This window comes from Fulmarus glacialis, unplaced genomic scaffold (genome assembly GCF_000690835.1).
Source record: "Fulmarus glacialis isolate BGI_N327 unplaced genomic scaffold, ASM69083v1 scaffold12991, whole genome shotgun sequence".
Lineage (NCBI taxonomy): Eukaryota > Metazoa > Chordata > Aves > Procellariiformes > Procellariidae > Fulmarus > Fulmarus glacialis.
In genome coordinates, this window is record NW_009193466.1 from 1 (window position 1) to 20,531 (window position 20,531).

Consider the following 20,531-nt stretch of genomic DNA (forward strand, 5'->3'; position numbering starts at 1 on the left):
GGGGGGGAGGGGGAACCACAAACAGAAATACCAAAACCCCACAAACAATCCCTTCGATACACGCCCCACACACCCACTACCACCAACAAACTTCACTTAACATGAGCCTTTCTTTTACTTTACTTTTGGGGGTTTAATAGAAATAAGGATTTTTTTCCCAACAGCCACCTACATGTGCATGCCACTCACATTTGCTTTCCGTCTCTCCAAAGGAGATAGATTATCCATTAACAAATGTCTCACAGCATTAGTATGTGAAATCTTCAGCTATGAGTCATACAGTCCTTTGTGCCACACTCTGAAATCTTTAGTTTAAAACCACAGCAGATTTTTAAATATCTGCACTATTGAAAAATCATTTCCCCTGGGGCTCTTCTTTCCTACTTGCTGTCCATTTGTTATAATTTTGCTTGCCTGTTTGTTTTAAGCCCTTTCTTGTTTCCCTTGGGCATTTCTCCTGCAGCTAAACTGCCTGCCTTGTCTTGTTTCCAGGCAGAAATCTAGGCAAAGCAAAACTTTGCCAACTTGAGCTCTGTCTCTCTCTCTGTCGTTATTTATGTCTGGGTAACTAGAGGGCAGTTTCTAGCCATGCCTGTCTTTTGGAGTTAACGGATGAAGGCATGTAGTTCTATGAGACATGCATTACCTTTTAAAAATGCTATGATTATGTGCACATCCACAGGTAATCTTGTGCCTGGAGTTTTTCCTCTTTTGCTTAAATTTGCATGAAAAATCAAAAGCAGCTTCTCTGCATAGATCTTTAAAGTGTACCAACTACCTGTAGTCATTGTAAAATTATTGTAAAATCTTCTGAACAGTGCAAGGTATCTTCTACCTTCTGAGCCCTGTGTATCCTCTGTGTCCCTTCACATCTCTCCAAACCTTCTTTGCCCATTTCTTTAGTCTCACTTTCAGTAAGCGGGAAAGAGCTCTGGGAAAAAGGTAGACAGGAGACAAGAACAGAGAAATAGAAAGAAAGAAAGTGAACCCGAGGGAATGCTCTTTTCTACTTTCTTTTTGTCCCCTCTTCATACAAGACAGCATATGCTTTTGTCACAAAAGGGTGGAGGACAGGGGATGTGATGTTTAAAAAGACTTTAAAATTGAATTAGGCTGATTCAGTTAAAGATAATTACTTTAATTGTCTGAAACAAATAGCACTACAGGTGATTTTTTTTTTTTCCTCTCAATGATCACAAATCATGAAAGACAACATAATTAATTGTAACTTTCTACATGTATTGTTTTCCTTTTGAAGTACTGTTTGGCATACTGCATTTAGATTGTCTTTAAGACCACCTCCCAATAACTGTGGTGAAGCATGTTGTAAATTTCTAGTGCATGACTCATTTCAAGTTGGTAATGTGTTTCCATGCTTGAAATAAAAAAGCTTCAAGCACCATCTGCTGTCTGAAATCAGCTACTGTGCATTTCCTCTGTATTTGCTAGAAGTGTTAGTAGCTTCCTAGCGTTTCCAGGTATTAAGAGCACTGTAGCCTTTTAATCTCGGAAGAAGTGAAAACATGTTTGTGTGGGTCTGCTTATATAAGCTTTTAAAATTTTCAGTATTAAATTTTATGTCAGGCCCTGTGTTATGAAATTTTCATAAAGCATTTTCCTGTAGGAACTTTTTTTTTTGTAGAAAAATACAACTCTACAGTATACAGTACAAGTATCTACAGTAGAATTTGAGATAAAGCAAAAATCTAACTCTATCCTCATCTTCCTTTAGGTGGCAGATAATGGAAAACCACCGTTGTCATCTTTGACTTACATTGATATTAGAGTTATTGAGGAAAGCATTTATTCTCCAGCAATTCTGCCTCTAGAAATCTTTATCACAGCCTTTGGGGAAGAATATTCAGGTGGTGTCATTGGAAAAATTCATGCAACCGATCAAGATGTTTATGATACTCTGACATACAGTCTGGACCCCAAAATGGAATCCTTGTTCTCCGTTTCCAGTACTGGTGGCAAACTAATAGCACATAAAAGGTTAGACATAGGACAGTACCTCCTAAATGTCACTGTTACAGATGGAAAATTTACAACTGCAGCTGATATTACTGTACACATCAGACAAATCACACAAGATTTATTAAATCACAGCATTGCAATACGCTTTGCAAACCTTGCCCCTGAAGAATTCATCGGTGATTACTGGCGCAATTTCCAGAGAGCTTTAAGAAACATCTTGGGCGTGAGGAGAAATGACATCCAGATTGTTAGTTTGCAGCCTTCTGATCCTCCTTCAAATCTTGATGTCCTCCTGAGTATTGAAAAGTCTGGTAGCTCTCAGCACCCAATGAGAATTTTGCTCCACAAGATAAACTCTTCTGTGCCTGACCTAGAGGAGATTTTAGGTGTCCGGATAATTGATGTTTTCCATAAGCTTTGCGCAGGCCTAGATTGTCCTTTGAAATTTTGTGAAGAAAAAGTAACAGTGGATGAAAACATCATGTCAACCCACAGCACAGCCAGGTTGAGTTTTGTCACTCCCCGTCATCACAGAACAGCAGTTTGTCTTTGTAAAGGTAAGAAAAGCAGTAAGGAAAACAGTCTACTTGAAAAGATTGTTCTGGTTTTGAACAGCCATAATCCACAGGGGAAAATTTACATTACAGGACAAGATTAAGAATGTAACCCTCACTGCAACATTTGCTTAATTTTATTCAGAGTAAGGAGTAATTCTTTCTTGTCTCATTACCTCATTTTAAGAGTTTACATAATATGAGAGGGGATTTTTTTTTTTTTATAGTTACACCTTTATTTTCCATTTCATGAAAGAAGTTCCTTTTTTTGTTGCCTGTTCTAAATTGCCAGCCATTTTCAGTCTTGTATGCACGAAGGTAAGTTCCTGCAAAGTACCTGAATACTTCCTGGTTTCTGCTTAGAGGAATAGCCCACACAGCTTCCAAACTTGGCTGCGAATGACAGGTGAACTGGGAAATGAATATTCATTAAGATATATATAAGTATACAGATTTATAACAGAAGATTAATTTGTCTTTAGCTCTGAGGAAAACAACATTGCTTTTTAAAATCATGACTTAACATTGCTGGGTGAAATTGCGCATCTTAAGTAAATATTTAAAGCCCGTTCCTTTTCTGTCTCAAATACAGACACATTCTTCTCCTGCTCTCCCAACCCACTCTGTCCATGTTTAATATCTACATGTTGTTTTTTATGATGTATGAGAGTAATGGTAAACCTTAAACCACAACACCAGTTTCCAAATTTTACCAGTTGAATTGTTTGAGTAATCAAGATAAGTATGAACATCAGCCACTATATATGCTATTTGTGTAGTCTGTGTTTGTGCCAGTCGTGTCCCGTAACTGTTACTTCACTTCCTTGTCTGATAGGAATATCATTTGGGTTGCTTTCAGCTATTGTACTTAAGTGTCCCTTTTCACAAAATACCATTACCACCAAGAGAAGAGAAGAGAAATAATGTATCTTGTTTTACAGAAGGGAAATGCCCCCTGGTGAATAGTGTGTGTGAAGGAAACCCATGCCCAGAAGGTACCGAATGTTTAGGAGATCCAAAGGAAGGAAAATACACCTGTGTTTGCCAAGACAGCAAAGCTGGACAGTGTCCTGGTAAGAAATTAACTCTAAAAATCTCTGCGTAAAACCACATTACCTTCCAAATATAAATTTGATTCTAGTCCTGTGTTAACACATTTTATGCTTTTCTGTATTCCTAAGCATCAGCTGGCTCTGCTGTGACATTTACTGGGAGCAGCTATGTGAAATACCGTCTCATGGAAAATGAGAACAAAGAGGAAATGAAGCTGACGATGAGACTTAGAACTTACTCTGCTCATGCAGTTGTTATGTATGCTCGAGGAACAGACTACAGTATCTTAGAGGTATATTAAAATCTCCTAGCGCATATCTCCTGCTCTTTTCTTCTTACCATTTTCTTACTATTTTTTGTGCCAAATTAAAAGATTGAATCATAACATCTCTGTAGAATTCTTATAACTGAGAATTGCCTTCAAGGTAGAGTGTGTTACACATCTAGGTGATAAACTTGTACAGCATTTTTTTAATGTGTAAAAGGAATTTGTTTTCTTTAATGTTTTAAAAATAAAAATTATCTATTTTGAATAACAACTTTAAATTTATTTGCTTGTAATACTCATTAAGTCCATACAGAAAAAGTCACTTAAAGCACAACATGAAAGGTCTTGAAGTATTGTAATCTTTTGATGATGATCTGTGACTTCTTTACTAGAGGAAAAAATGTACAAAGTATACATTTTAATTAAAAGAACCATGTAGAATGACTCACAGTCACTGCCACTGTTTGGAATACAATGTTATTAAACTGCCTTTTATGAACACCACCATCATCCTGTCTCTCCAGCAAACGTAAACTCTTACAGGCATCAATATTTTATACTGTGTAAGTGTGCAGACCATTTGTTGATGTTATGGCTTTTCCTCTGTAGATTCACCATGGAAGGCTGCAATATAAATTTGATTGTGGCAGTGGACCTGGGATTGTCTCCGTTCAGAGCATTCAGATTAACGATGGCCAGTGGCATTCAGTATCTCTTGAAGTGGACGGAAATTACGCACGACTTGTTCTGGATAGGGTGCATACTGCGTCTGGTACTGCTCCTGGTACACTTAGAACACTAAACCTAGATAATCACGTGTTTTTTGGTGGTCATATTCGGCAGCAAGGTACAAGACATGGTAGAAGTCCTCAGGTTAGCAATGGTTTCAGAGGCTGTATGGATTCTGTTGTACTTAATGGACAAGAGCTGCCCCTAAACAGTAAGCCACGAAATTATGCACACATGGAAGAATCTGTAGACGTGACTCCTGGATGCCTACTGACTACCACAGAAGGTTGTTCAAGCAGCCCATGTCAGAATGGAGGCATCTGCAATGCACTGTCAAATGGAGGTAAGCTGTGCTATATTCTTCTGCTGTTAGTTTTCAAAACTGCTTTTCCACTTCCCTGCCCTGCACAAAAGAACTTTGTGAATAATTCTTGCTTTCCCAGAGAGTTGTAGAAGGCTGGTTGTTGAGCAGGTAGGAAGGCTGTGTCTGCCTGTGTTCTAGACTCAACTCCTTAGGATATGAAGTAAACAAAGTCCATCGGACAAGTGGGCATTTAATCTTCAGTGTCAACACCTGAGGTCTGTCCTCTTAACTGCCTACTTTAGAGTCTTCCTTTAAAAATTCTGAAATCATCGTGACAAGCTTGAGTTCTGTAAGAGAAATGGAAGTTACCCTTCAATCATATTCAAGAAAAGCCTTACTGTTAAGACTTTCCTTCATCTTTCGATAAAAATATTTCTATTTCTTTGAACAGGTAGGTGGGCAGGGAGGATTTTATCTTAAATCCAGTAAAGCCCTGTGTGTCTTTCAAAAAGACTGTATTTGATTTCAGGTTACTACTGCAAGTGTGCACCTTTGTTTATGGGAACTCACTGTGATGTAAGCGTCAACCCGTGTGCTTCCAACCCCTGCCTTTATGGTGGTACTTGCATCCCGGTCAGTGATGATTTTATCTGCCAGTGCCGAGGACAATACACAGGCCAAAGGTATATTTGTATGGTTTATTGTACCAATGAACCCCTTACAGAATAGGCTATAAATGTAACACTTTTTCTTTTATCTGTTTCCTGCTTTGAAACCCACTGGAGTTAGTTGAAATTAATGCCAGCCCCTATGTTACAGCTCTGAATCCCACACTATATACTCACTTGCAATAAGGTAATGGTTCATTCATGCTTTTTTTCCCCCCTTTTTTTTCTTTTGCCTTTGCAGGTGCCAGCTGGGTCCATATTGCAAAGACAATCCTTGTAAAAACAGTGGCAAGTGTATCGACAGTTTGGATGGACCTGTTTGTGAGTGTGAAGCAGGCTTTCGTGGAGAAAGGTAGGTAGTGTTCCACATATATTGAATTTTTAACAGTATTACGTAAAAGTTAACAGTTCAAAGTGGTTGAAATCTGGAATGTTGATAAAATGGCAAATTGTCTGGTAGTGTACAGTACTGTATATTAAATATATCTAGAGTTGAGAACAAGGAGACTACAACAAAGACTACTGATGTAAACTAACCATTGTTTCTCTGCTCTGCTTCTGGTAGGTGCCTGACTGATGTTGATGAATGCATAGAAAACCCATGTCTGAATGGTGCCCTTTGTGAGAATACTTATGGTTCATATCACTGCAATTGTAGCCGTGGATTTGGAGGAAAACACTGCACAGACATTGTTCTTAACAAATATGTTTCAACATCTTGGAACATTAGCTTAGCTGAAGTGATTGGGATTATTGTTTTCATCGCAGGAATATTCTTGTTAGTTGTGATTTTTGTTGTTTGCCGCAAAGTGATTAGTAGAAAGAAGAAGCACCAGCCAGAACCTGAAGACAAGCAACTGGGGGCTAACACAGCTTTCTTGCAAAGACCTTATTTTGATGCAAAATTGAATAAGAACATCTATTCTGACATCCCACCACAGGTTCCTGTTCGTCCCATTTCGTACACTCCAAGCATTCCAAGCGACTCCAGGAACAATCTGGACAGGAATTCTTTTGAGGGATCTGCTATCCCTGAGCACCCAGAGTTTAGTACTTTTAACCCAGATTCTGTACATGGTCACCGGAAAGCTGTAGCTGTTTGCAGTGTAGCACCAAATTTGCCACCTCCACCTCCCTCCAACTCTCCTTCAGACAGTGATTCAATACAGAAACCCAGCTGGGATTTTGACTATGACAGTAAGAAATGTTCTTATTTTATTACGTTTCTGTTAAGTACAGAAAGTACTTAAGTGCTGGTACAATTTTAACATGAGCACAAAGTCTCTGTCTATGCCTGTTAGGGTACAAAAGGCATTATGCCTTTGGTTTTGAGTCTGATCGGGCTTTGTGCTCTATTAAGTTTTGTAAAAATGTGTAGATCTTGGCCTTAAATTTTATTGACTCTTTAATCTAGAATTTATCTCACTTGAAACTTTTTCTTTCAGCTAAAGTAGTAGATCTTGACCCCTGCCTTTCAAAAAAGCCTCTGGATGAAAAGAACTCCCATCCTTATAGTGCTAGAGAAAGCATGTCTGAGGTCCAGTCTCTCAGCTCCTTCCAGTCTGAATCATGTGATGACAACGGTACGTAAAATACAACCGTTCTGTACTGCCGCTTACATTCATTTGTTCCGTCTTTGCATCTATATCTCTTAGTATCAGTAGGACTTACATATATCGAATATATATTAAATAATAGCTTATTTAATATATATCTGTATTTACTTAAGTTAATACCCAGATATGTTAATTTTTAAAGTATTTTGCCTATCTTACACCTCGTGTTAATTACTTTACCTTAAAACTATATATAAATTATTCTGCTGTTAGAATATTAACAGTGAAAAATGCAGCACAAGGTGTTCAGAGCGTTGTGTTTAAAAGGTGTTAAAAGCGAGTTCAAATTTGAGAAACTCTTCTAGGTAATCACTAGTTATCACCTTATACAACAATACAGTGAATTTAAAAAATGGCCTCCGCGCAAATACAACTTTCGCTTTGACGTTCAGCTCTCAGTAAAAAGCTTTCTGGTGTTACAGTTTCATTTGTTTCCTTCTCTTTTTCTTGCTGCGACCTCAGCTCCCATATGGATCAGATCAGTTCTGAGTGAGAGCAGAGTTTAAGGGACTGCTTGTAAGTTTGATTACTTTAGTAATGAAGGAAGCTGTACAAAAAGGAATTTTGTTATAGTAGAACAGTATATTTGGCTTTCACCATGATTAAAATGAATTCATAAAAAAAATTCATAAATTGAAAAAAGCCAATATAAAAATAAAAATACAAATATTTTGATCACAACTCCAGTCCATCAAAATATACTCAGCATACATATTTGTGGGTTTTATTATTACTAATTGGAAGTCTTTTACTTCTCCATTGTGATGACAGATGCTTTTACAGTTGATATGAATGCATCTATGTATTCAGAAACATTTCAGACTGATTGGACAAAGCCACAGTTGTCTCATAACTTAATTCACTAAGCTAAGGTGTTTTGACTCTTTATTCCAATTTCTGCTTTTGTCTGTGTATGGTAAAAAGAATTTGAAATTCCTTTAGCTTAGGAATAAAGAACGTTCTGCTTCTCAACGAAGTAGAGTGATTTGTTCTTAACAGCATGAAAAGAAACATCTGTGTTAATGATTGGTGAAAGTAAAATGGTATGCTTACAGTACTCATCATTTTATCAGTAGACCTGATACCAACTTCCAACTTTTTTCCTGTGGTATTAAGTGTTGTGCAGTACATGTTGTTCTCCCCTCCTCTCCATCCCACATACTTCATATATTCTTACTCACATTTCTTGTCCGGTATCGATTACTCATTAATACATCTTTTTAAGAGAAATAGCTGTAGCATTATAGATATTGTTCCTTCCTTCCTTTTTGGTAGATTCTGGATTTATTGCTTTGAAATTTAATCCCTGAGCCATGCAAACAAATTGCATGTGCTTACCTCATCCTACCCTATAGAGTAAATCCTTTTCCCTTCCAAAAGCATCTTGGGAAAGGGAAGACATAAAAAATACATTCATTTTGGTTGTTTTTAAATAAGAATGTCACAACCTGAATTTTGTATTCCTACTGTGATACTAGTGTTCACACACAACTTAAGTAGGTCAGCCACAGAAGTTTTCAGTAGATATTTTTCATATTCTAGCATTTTAGTTCATTTCAGTGAAAATTTCTTCCCCTGGTCTTCCATTGCAGAGGGAGGGGGGAGGAATGTAGTTTGCAGTCTAAAAGGGGGAAGCCTAATGCAATGCTCCTTAATTCACCTAACACAAGCCTTTAGAAAAGCCTAGTTTATTGCTCTCTAGATGAGGTATTATGCAAATGGTATGTTTAGGCAACATTTTAGAAATTCTAACACAACTAAAAAGTAGCTTTGTGCTCCTGCAGAATTTGCTTCGGGGTAGTTACAAGTACTTTTCCATGTTTATCAAGAATAAAATTCAGGTTTAGAGATGTATTTTATGTATTATATGCAACTGCTTTCTCGATAGAGAGTAAATGTATATGTACACCAATAATCTTGCTCTATAAAATAGTAATGAACTGCAATTTTCCAGTGTTTTTTTGTATGCTGTTTAAAGTGATACTAACTATAGGTTTGTTTTAATTTGCTCCTTTTATACCTTTTACAAGCTTCCGTAGTGACGGTAATACACCTTGTCAATGCTGTTGTTGACTCGGTGGAAAAAGAAGGTATATAAATGTTTTCATATTTATTTACTGCTTTGGCAGAATAATGCACGTTTGTCTTCTAGTAATGTAGCCCTAGCAGATGGCAGTTATAAAATATTATTTACTTGGACTTTCTGATAAGTTTTAGCAAAGAATATATTTATATTGTGTATCTGTTCATATTTACATGTGTATGCTGTAGCTACCCTGTGGACAGGTTTCAAAGTGTGATTTCTTGGAAAAAAAAAAGTATTGGCATAAAAAGATCTGGGTGCTTACTCTCTTCAGAAAATATTCACACTAAAGCTCCCAGCAGAATTGAGACAGCATCAAAGGCAATTACATACACTACTGTGGATGAAAAAGCAGCAGCCCCCGCTTCCTTTTCTTCTCCCACCCACATCTCTTGGCACCTTGTCCAGCTGAGCAGAATGGGAGTAGTCTGATACCAGTACTCACTTCCCTGGTCTTCAGATCAATCTGTCTCGTTAGCAGAAAAAACAGATTTCTAGTATGCAGTTGAGGTATACAGGCATACATATCCCTATCAGTTTAAGTAGTTACTTACTACCCAGCCTTACATCAGTATCTAAAAGGTATGAGTGTATGTATGTACACACATATATATTTGTGTGTGTATTTGGAAATTAGGAAGAGGTGAAGTAGGCATTTTCAATGGAATTTTATTTCTTTTCTGCTAACATTTAAGAACTGACCACTCTAGAAAACAAAAACTCTTTACAAAATAAGAGTAGTAATAAAGGTGCCAGTGAGTCTATACAAATGCTAACTATTGTTTTAATTGACTTAAAAATCCTTAAAGTTCCAGTAATATGAAAGTAATTCATTCCATGACCATGAGTCTGCAAAGGTTACTTCTGAAAGAACATCCACAGTGTATGTTTCCTATTTCTTAACACAGACTAGGAAACCCTACTTTTTTATTAAGTCCTACTTAAAATGAAGCCATTTTAAGAACACAAAATTAATTACAGTAGCTGAAGATTCTCTTTGGTTTGTTATTTGAAGTACATCCTAATGTATGCAGACACACAAAAAAAGTAGACTTTGTTTGTCTAAGGTCCTCAGTGCTAAAAAACTGTAATGCACAGTACTTATGAAAGGGAGAATTATAAGACTAGAAGAGGCAAAAAAAAATCTATCAGGGGAAATATTAAATAACTTATTCAGATTTTCTTTGAGATTTTAATTGGTAGAAACTAAAATGATGGATGTAGTTCTCAGGTCAAAGTTGAGAGTATTGCTTGGTGGTTTAGTACGACTGTAAGATAAATACAAATATTTTATGCATTGCAGAATATTCATAGAGAGATTAAAGATGTCCTGCTCAGCTACTTCTTAACACTTGGAAGTTCCTACTCTTAATAAGCATTCCTTCTTTCAAAGCATCTTAGGTGAAGAGTTCTGCTTTTGAGCCACCCTCAGGAGGGTGCCAGTTCGAGCAGCAGAGATCCTTGCTCAAGCCTTCGGCAAGGTCAAGTTCTGGGACAGAAGGTCTTTTCCTTTAGTGTCCCCAAGTGGTTCTGTCCAACAGGTATCCTGGAAGCACAAACTGTAGCTAGTCTCATCCTAGGACAGTTGTAGGCCTGCATTCTCTGCACTGCTCCTCAGGGAAGGTTGTAGCTCCGTGCAAATCAACAATGCTGAGTGCAAGAGGAAATACAGCTCCAGTCTAGCAGATTGTCACCTAGAAAAATGGGCACAAGGGCCTTTGCCTCAGAAGAAGAGGACAGGACCGAGGTCTCCACATTCCTCGGTAAAAGTGCTCTACATCATATTGCCTTTAGTTTTGCACCCAGTTTCCCTAGAAAAATTAAGAACGTCGTCTAAGACGACTACTGGTCAGAACCTTCTCCTGGAGATGAGGCCAGAGATGTTTAAAGAGTCTCAGATCTCGGACTGATACCTCCTTTAGTGTGGACAGTATTTTTCTCGTCTGGGCTAGGCAAGCTTAAAAAAAAAAAAAAGAAGGAAACCCCTTCCCCCCGCCCTGTCCCTCCAGTCTTCCAAGAATAGATAAAAGTATCAATTCTTAGGAGAAGATTCTGGTAGTAAGATAGGCGTCACCCATCCTTACAGACCTGAATAGGGAATATAGATTCCTGAAGAGAGAAAGGTTTAAAATTTGTCAGATAACACAGGACATTCTCTGCTGAGCATGAGTTGTTGGGATTGCTGTACAAAGGGAGGCAGGTCTCCCAGTGCACAGTGTATGGAAGCTAGATACTAAAGGGAGAGAGAGTTCCCATGTTTACATGAGATACTTGAAAGTGTAAGTCCTAATAGATGCAGCCCTGTATCGAAAAACAAGGGGGGATACAAGGGAAGAAAAATATCAGACCAAGTCTTGTTACCCTTTTTAGCAGAAGTCCTAAATCTACTGATACGAGGATTTCGGCAAACTACAGACTGCAGATTTTGCCACTACACAGCCATGTCTCAGGTGTGCTGTACATTAACTCAGTAGCTATTCTACAGTTCAAGTCTAACAAAGAAGGAGCCCAGGAGAAAAAAAAAAAGCCAACTTTACTACTGCTAAGTAAACTGGACAAAAGCAGCATGAACATCATAGTGACAGTCATTGTTTGTCTTCACATCGGTTCTACTATTTGATTCCTAACTACAGATGTTTTCTCCTTTTTCTTCTCATTCTGCCACCTAAAGAATCTTTTGCTGTTCCTGACCTCAGCAATTCAAGAGGTGACTTCTGCATGCAGTTCATTGATGTTCACCAAAATATTTCTGTTAATCCTTGGTTTTAACACAGACTTACTCTCAGTTGCTTGCTGTGCATTTGTCTGTGCAGTGATTACTCTTTACTAGATTTGCACCTTATTACAATTCTGTATTATTTTCCTTTTTGGTGTTCAGATGAGAAAAACAATTATTTTTTAATGAGATTAGGCTTACATCTAGTTTCCAGCAGACAAATACAAACTTACTCAAGGGGAGTTTGCAAGAGAGGATCAAGTTCGGTCATTTATGCATGATTAAGCTTGATTTTCCTGTTTTGTTCTTGTATTTGAATGTGGAATGTCTTTACTAATAGTCAAAGATTTTTATCGGAGGTGTGGCAGTTATTGAGGAGCTATCGGCATTTTGTGAAATTAACAATTCAGTTAAGGGGTAAAGTCGCTTTAAATGGTCTAGATACTTTACCAATTAGAAATTACTTCTTTTATGTATGAAAAGCATGGTTTATATATGCTAAATATATTCTTAAGAAAAACAGGCAGCTGTAATCACCCTAACTGTAATTACTCAACAACAATAGATAAAGAATTTAGCTGCACCAGGGAGGCTGTTGGTTCTTTGCTATCCAGTGAACAATTCCATACCATTATGTATTGTGACAGCACATTCCATAGGTGACCTACAGCTCCTCCCATGTTAGGTGAGATGTCTGAGAAAATGTAAAGTTCAAGTGTGAATGACGCAATATCTAATGCATGGCATAATGTAAAGTTGTGTTGAATGTCTTTGTGGAACCGGGGCAAACTGCTCTCTAATTAACAAGTAGTGTCCTAATCACAGCGACTGCATTGTCTTAATACATGTGTTGACTTCTCAGTTCAGACTGACTTGAAGACAAGATACTAATACTACTTTTTTTTTTAAAAAATTAACTTTTCAGGTTATCACTGGGATACATCAGACTGGATGCCAAGCGTTCAGTTGCCAGGTATCCAAGAGTATCCAAATTACGAAGTGGTTGAGGAGTCAGCTCCCCTCTACACTGATCCAAATGCCCTCGATACAGACTATTACCCTGGCGGTTATGACATAGAAAGTGATTTTCCACCTCCACCTGATGACTTCCCTGCATCTGATGAGCTTCCACCATTACCACCAGAATACAGCGACCAGTTGGAGTCAATACAGCCACCCAGAGACATGCCAGCCATAGGTAGCTTGGGTTCTTCTACAAGAAGCAGGCAGAGATTTAACCTTAATCAGTACCTTCCCCATCACTATCCTGCAGACATGTCAGAACCTCAGACCACAACCAGTGGTGTCAACGGCAGTTACAGAGAACCTTATGCTCCTTACACGTTAGGGTACAATAGAGACTTTGAAGCACCCGCTGTAGACAACATGTCCATGTCTGTGTATGCTTCCACAGCTTCATGCTCTGATGTGTCAGCATGCTGTGAAATGGAGTCTGAAGTCATGATGAGCGACTATGAGAGTGGAGACGATGGTCATTTTGAAGATCTGAAAATTCCTCCACTTGACTCCCAGCAACATACAGAAGTCTGACACACTCAACAAAAGTGCCTGGACTCTAACAAACTTTATCAATTCTAGAACAACTTTCAAGAGCTTTTTTTTTTTTTTCTTTTTCCCAGTCACAGTGAATGCTTCTGTTTCGGTGAGCTAAACTGGCATGGCAGTATTGGATCATGCAGTTCATTTCACTAAATCAGCCTATTTCCATTTCCTGACCTACTGTAATTGTACAGTTCCAAGATTCCCATTGGCTGTGCCATTTCTGAGCATCCTTTTTGTACTTACATTGTCTATGTTAAAAAAAAAAATCACATACCACTTCTCCATGTTAGCATGATGCATATATTTATATAGTTCTAATGCAATTAATTTTCTCCTACTTTTGTAAATTTTATGTACAGTTTTGATTTTAATAGTTTTAACTAGATTTTGTAGATATTTTGTGAATTTGTTTTCCACTGAAACTAGTGGTGTTAGTGTGCCGTTAAAAGCTAGCACCCTGACTTATTACAATCAGGGCGTCACTGTATGTATTCCCCCAAAAACTAAGGTTTGACATTTCATTATAAAAAAATTCAACATATTCACACAGTTCCAGTTGTACATAGGTTAGGTCTGATATTTTTCTCGGTCAGCTACATGGAAATGTCTTAAATGGGTTGCTGTATTTTAGAACTTTAAACATTTTTTCCCTTCTTGGAAAGTGTGTTGGGGACCCTCTACATACCAGTTTAGAACCAAAACCACCATGACACAGTTTTTATAGTGTCTGTATATTTGTGATCCAATGGTCTTGTAAAGGTTTTTACTGAAAATTACCATTAGCCAGTCTTTCTTACTGACAATAAATTATTAATAAAATACTTTAGCTTTGCTCTGTGTATCTCTATTATATATAATTGACAAAGCATTCAGTGCAGCATTTTTAAGTCTGTAAATGTTTTGTACTGTATTAAGTTACTTGCTCCAAGCAACACATTTTCCTCTCCTGAGAGCTCAAACTGCAGCAAACTGCAGCTGTGGTAGAGATGCTCACTAGATGGCAGTGTGTGTCTTCTTAATGGTGTTTTAAAAAGTAATCGGGCCAGTATGAATAAAGATTGATGGGTGTCAAACTTCAGTAGCCTTTTCGGTAGTTTGCATTTTTCTTTAAACATTATAATATCAGCTATGTAAATTACTGAGTATTTTTTCTGAAGTCCCAAAAATATATACAGAAAAAACCCCAAGTTCTTTAAAGCAGTTTCTTTCTTTCTTAATCACCTGAATAGTCATTTTCACAAATACTTGTCCCTTGATTGTGCATTTGCATGCTGAAATCTAAGTTTGTGATAAATACATTGGGGTTTTTATGCAATTGTATTTCAATTGCAGTTTCTTGCATTAAGTTCACAGTAGAAGTTTACCTTGAAGAAGTCAAGGGAAGATACAGTTTTGCCTGTATATTATCCAGCTGCTTTTCTGACTTTAAAAAAAAAAACAAAAACAAAAACAAAAAAAACCACAAAGCCTGTAACAAAGTTCTCTAGCATAAATTTGCCCTGAGGGTAAGCTAAAGGAATAAGATAACTGTCTTCTGTCTCTTGCATGAGGGACGCTAAGTTCAGAACAGATTTCCTAGCACATTAGTGAAATTTTAATATAGCCTGGAATCCTCCATTTTTTTCCTACTGTCTCATAAAATTCTGTAGGCTGGAAAGGTACAATATCAGACTCTCTCAGGCACAAGAGCTAAGCTCTAAGTACTGGATTTGTATTTGGAGTGCTATTTACACACAAAATGGAACAATGCCCAGCCTGGCAGCTGTATAATGGAAGTGGATGGATTACAGGACAGAGCCAGGAACGACATTCCTCAGTGTTAACTGCCCATATGCAGGTAAGAATCTCATGATGTATGTAAAAAAAGCTGAAAAATTAATGGGTTTAAAACCATGTTCTGGCTGTAAGGTGCAATATTCACCTGGATAATGAAGAGGTTTTTGTACATTTGAGCCCAGTGTTAGCATTTTCTTATTTAATAGCTTTAAAAGAATCTTACAGAACTGTGAGTAAAGGGTATCATGCACTCTATAGTAGTTAGGATCACTGCTTAAGGTCCATCTTGAGCTACGAAGGTTCAGCTTAGTGGCAGTTCTGCTCAATATTTCGTAATATATGCTGCTCAGTAGGAATGACCCTCAGAACTCGGCGACAGGAAGACACTGCACAGACTTGCATCATTTCTCTGTTGATAAAGACTCCCTGTAAAGATGAAAGCCTGCCCTACAAATACATTTTCTTAAGTTACTCATTTACAGCAGAAAGCTCTGAACACAGATTTTTAAAATTGAGAAGTGTGAAGGACAGGAATATCAACACAAGTATACTTTTATTCATAATACAGTGAACTGAAGGCTAATGTAGAACATCACACTGAAAACAATGTGTCATTACTCTTCAAAGAGACTCCGAGTCAGCTTAAGAAAACCTTATGTTGAAAGGATCAGAATATCCTTCCAACCCCCCGCCCTTCACAAGAACTGTGCTGCTAAGCAACATGCAACACCCAGGTTATACTTCACAGCAGAAGACAAGAGGACATCATAGCAGCCACTTATGGAAGTAACAGGCAGTTTCAACTCCACAACAGCTTTGCAGTTGGTGAGTAAAGCAAGTTAAACAAATGCCCCCTTTGTACAAGTACCAGGAGCTATTATCACCTAATTCAAGTTCAGTAAGCATGATTAAACCTGTTTTCTCACACAGCACTACAGCAATCTACAAGACCAAGCTGGTGACATCTTTAACCCAATTAAAACTGATACAGCAGAGCATTGCTGTTTGACTCAATAGTAGTCCAACACATTCAAAAGCATTGGCCAGATAATGTATTTTATCAGCCAAACATTTTAAAATAGGTGATTTCAGTGAGGTCATACATTCAAGTCCTCATAGTTACTGTTAATATGTTTTATCTAACTCCTTATACAGATTTTTAAGTGGCTAAAGATAAATACAAACTTCATCTCTCAGCTTTTGAGTAGTTGGCATATCCATATTTATTAAAAAGTCTTAAAGCAATAGCCTGAATCACAGAACAGTTGAGTTGGGAAGGCATCTCTCAACTAAACCTCTCTGGGCAACCTATTCCAGTATTCATCCTCCCTCACAACAAGAGTTTTGAGTTCAGATGCAGTTTCCTGTGTTTCAGTTTGTGCCCCTTGCTCCTTGTCCTGCCATAGGGCACCACTGAGAAGAGCCTGGTTCTGTCTTCTTTACATCTTAACATCAGGTGTTTATAAACATTAATAAATTCCTCACTGAGCCTTTTCTTTTCCCATACTGAACAGTCCCAGCTCTCTCACCCTCTCCTCATATGAAAGAGGCTTAATCATCATACTGGCCCGTTGCTGGACTCACTCTAGTTAACACCCTGTCTTTCTGGTACAGGAGAATGTGTAACTTACTTAGTTATTTTTTCTATTACTTATGAGCTTTGCTGGACTCAATCTAGTTAACACCCTGTCTTTCTTGTACAGGAGAATGTGTAACTTAGTTATTTTTTCTATTACTTATGAGCTAGTAGAATTTAAAGCTTTATTGAGCAGATTTGAGTCAAACTCATTGCTGTTCTGTTCATCTACATTTTATTTGGAGTGTATGAAATGTCATCATTATGCCTTGGAGCAGAGGACAAACAGCAATTCTGCCTGATTAATAGTGTTGGAGGGAGAAACAACAGACAATCCTACAAACTTTTTTCAGTTAGTATTTAACACACACGTAGTCTGAGAACTCCAGGATAGAGGCATACACTTACAAGAAGGAACGCAGCCAGGGAGTACCAGGCTTTGGACCCTCCGCCAAGAATATTTCCTCAGGTTCTATTTTGGCATAAAATACACCTTAGATTGTTTGTCCTCCATTCCCTTCTCTGCCCATTGTCTCTGTCAAGCAAGTACTGGCCCAAGCAACCAAGTCTTAAGGAGAGTTCCTGCACTGCGCAAGGGATACAAATTTGAATCCAGTCAAGGCAAAGAAGGTATTAAATCAGTCCCTAAGTGCAAAACACAAACCCCACCCTTTTATTGGGAGGTGGGGGGGTGTATTGGGTGAAGAAGAGATGCACCACCTCTACCCTGAATCTGTAAAGCTCTTGAAGACAGTTGCAGGGATTAGCCTGTCAGGGGTGACGACTGACCCCTGTCTGCAGACAGAGACCAGTGCTGAATAGGTGCAGTTCACCGAAGTGCCTAGGATGACTCTGGACTTCGTATTCACAAGCTCTGTCCAGATCACAGCTCTGCACACTAAACACAGCTAACTGCCACGCCAAGGTACCCGAAGCCTGCACACAAGGAGTCTATGCACTTCACAGCAAAGCTCTGCACACACTCCACACACAAGAGCCAGACAGCCAAGAGGTGGGTGCCTCAGTTTCTTTTCATAGCTCTTGCCAATTTTTAGCATTAAATGGCTTTCAAGCCCACAACAAGCCTTCGTAAAAATATTAAAAAGATGAAGTCCCCATTAAACCAAGCACGCTGAAGCAGACATAAATTTTGGTAGCATTACTCATTCTTCCACAACTGGAGTGGAGGAGAAAAAAAAATTTAAAAAAAAAAATCAGAGAAGCACAGTGCAACATTCAGTACAGCTGCAAAGCAGGTAAATGAGTTCTTTGCTTTGATCTCAGAGACAAAAGTTTGAGAAAGCTTATTAGAATTACTTTCCCCTCATGTAAGGTAGATTTCTGAACTTGCTGATAACCAAAAGCTTATTAATCACCAATGCCCAACATCCATTGCTAAATCTGATCCATGGAAGCATTCCAATCGTAACACAAATTATTTAATAAAACTTCACACACAAAAAAGTTAGGCATTTGCAGCAGTCACGCAGGAGTCAAGGCTATCAGTAAGAACATGTCATTAGGACTATTATAACAAGAGCAGTTTCATTTAAAGAGTTATCAAAGCTGAGCCATATGCTTTTCTAAACTTTTTGCTGCAGATGATCATTTCTCAGTTTCTTATTTTCTTATATGTTTGGAGTAGAAGCCTTTGGTGTGAGGAAAAGCACCAAGAAGCCCAATTAATGATAGTATGACTCATTCACATAATCCCCAGGGTACCAACTGGAAAACATTCTAAACAGGATTAATTGCTTTCAGAGCTTGCATTTAACTTTGAAGAAATACATAGGGAAATGCTGCTGCATCAAAAAGCTTCTGTTTTCTAATTTTGTATCTTTTTCTAGAAAACTTGAAGCAATGACAGTAATGTCTAGCGTAAGAGTTCAAATGCCTCCCATTTAAACAATGAATACCTTGTGACAGCAATATAGATAATAGGAACATCTGCTTTGAGTTTCACTGGGGGGGGAGGGGAAGACCTCAACTCACAGAGAAAAAGGCTAAAAATATAATTAGCCTAATAATTGGAGCTTGATTGTATGTATTGAACTTTTTTGTTTTAAAGCCAAACACTGTTCTGTCCCACTGAAATTCCACAGAACTCTCCTCCAAAAATTCAGTGTAGCTGTTCAGAAACACCTAGAAAGCAGGAGACCAAAGCTTACTTTGCCCGAGTTAGATAAGAGACTTAAAGTGTCTAAACCCACATCTTTCACTCATTACCCACCTTGAGAGCTCCTGCTGAGGAAGCCAGAAAGCTATATAGCCTGGGCAACGGGAAAAGATACAGACAAAAGATGCACCTTGTGTCCCAAGAAAGCAAAAACAACAAAACAACAGTGACAGAACAAAAAACAACACACAAACACACAACCCACATCAACAACAAAACAAACTTACCAGCTCAGAGCCAGATACACACAGAAGCAAAGTGTGAGGAATTTTGAAAAATCAGAGGAAGACAGCTACTGAAAGTAGAAAGCAGCTGAGGCAGAGAGAGGTTTTGCTTTAAGTCCAAGAAAGTATATTCCAACAACAGGTTGGAATCTTTAGTAGGCCATGTCTTAAGTATTTTAGACACTTAAATTTGTAGCTTAGAGGCATCTTCTGATTTAGCGTGGGCTAATTCTTGCTCCGTGTGCAAGCTTTTCTGAGCGCTAGATGCAGAGCTGTGTTCCTCAAGTTAAAGTCCCATCTTACTTTGGAGATGGCAGCCCAGAAAGGCTTGCGCTTGATAGCCTTAAGAAGGAAAATAATTCCCTCTTAACAGAGCTACTAGAATCCATACGTATCACTGTATTGCTGCCATGACTTTCCTATCGGTCACCCTAAAAATCCCACAATCAGTATTTTAACATTATGAGGAAGTGAGGCAGACTCAAGATTAAGCCTCCTCGGTCTTGGGGGGACAGCAGTCCATTTCCCCTCCACATTCTCAGTTCTAGCTGAGGTTAGTAAATCCTGTTGCCAAAACCCTGCTAAACAGTCCACAGTCACTTTGCAGATCAGCAAAAGTCCCTCCCCTCTTAACCCCGCAGCACAAGCACGCAGGAGGGCGGGCTGAATTTATATTCCCAGAAGGCAATGGTATTTACACTTACTGTTAAAACAAGTGGAGAAAAGGTCTTGCGTTAAGGGGCTGACATTCAGCTCAGACTGGATTCAGATATTACTGTGTCACCCCTCAAACAAGGAAAATGTACAGTTATGCTGTACTTTAAATGCCAGAGATTATTTCCCTATATCTGGAGTGAAACATGTTATTTTAAGCAGCCCTGATCTTTAGGGGGTTTTCTCCCCTTGGCTATAACTAGTCAATTTCTTTAGGAAAAGGCAGAAATATCTTCCTCTGATTTCATATTCCATTTAACCACTCTGCCAGAAACTTGTTTAAAACAATCTATTTTAGGACCCTATACAGAAAAGAATGGTCTTCAGAAAAAAAAAAAAAAAAAAAAAAAAAACCACAAAAAAGTCCAGCTTGGCTGATCTCTCACAACAGGCTTAGAGTCTTAAAGAAAGCTTGGAACAGACAAGTTTTACAAACTCTACAGATAGATAAAAGAGGATGCGATAAGTATGGAGGGTATATTGAACAGTTCAGTCCATATCCAGGGACTAGTGTACAAGGCTGAAAACACCTCA

At 38.2% G+C, this 20,531-nt stretch overlaps 1 protein-coding gene across 1 annotated transcript; it reads left to right on the forward strand.

Moving 5' to 3' along the window:
- Positions 1 to 1,642: 1,642 nt before the first annotated feature.
- Positions 1,643 to 13,519, forward strand: LOC104083824 (protocadherin Fat 1-like; the record flags this gene model as incomplete). The annotated part of the gene is given in 10 exon segments (XM_009587463.1): positions 1,643 to 2,534; positions 3,473 to 3,604; positions 3,719 to 3,876; positions 4,462 to 4,924; positions 5,415 to 5,568; positions 5,795 to 5,905; positions 6,119 to 6,750; positions 6,999 to 7,136; positions 11,924 to 11,959; positions 12,894 to 13,519. Coding segments are annotated over 10 exon segments (3,342 nt in total), but the record flags the coding sequence as incomplete, so codon positions are not given.
- Between the last annotated feature and the right edge of the window lie 7,012 nt (positions 13,520 to 20,531).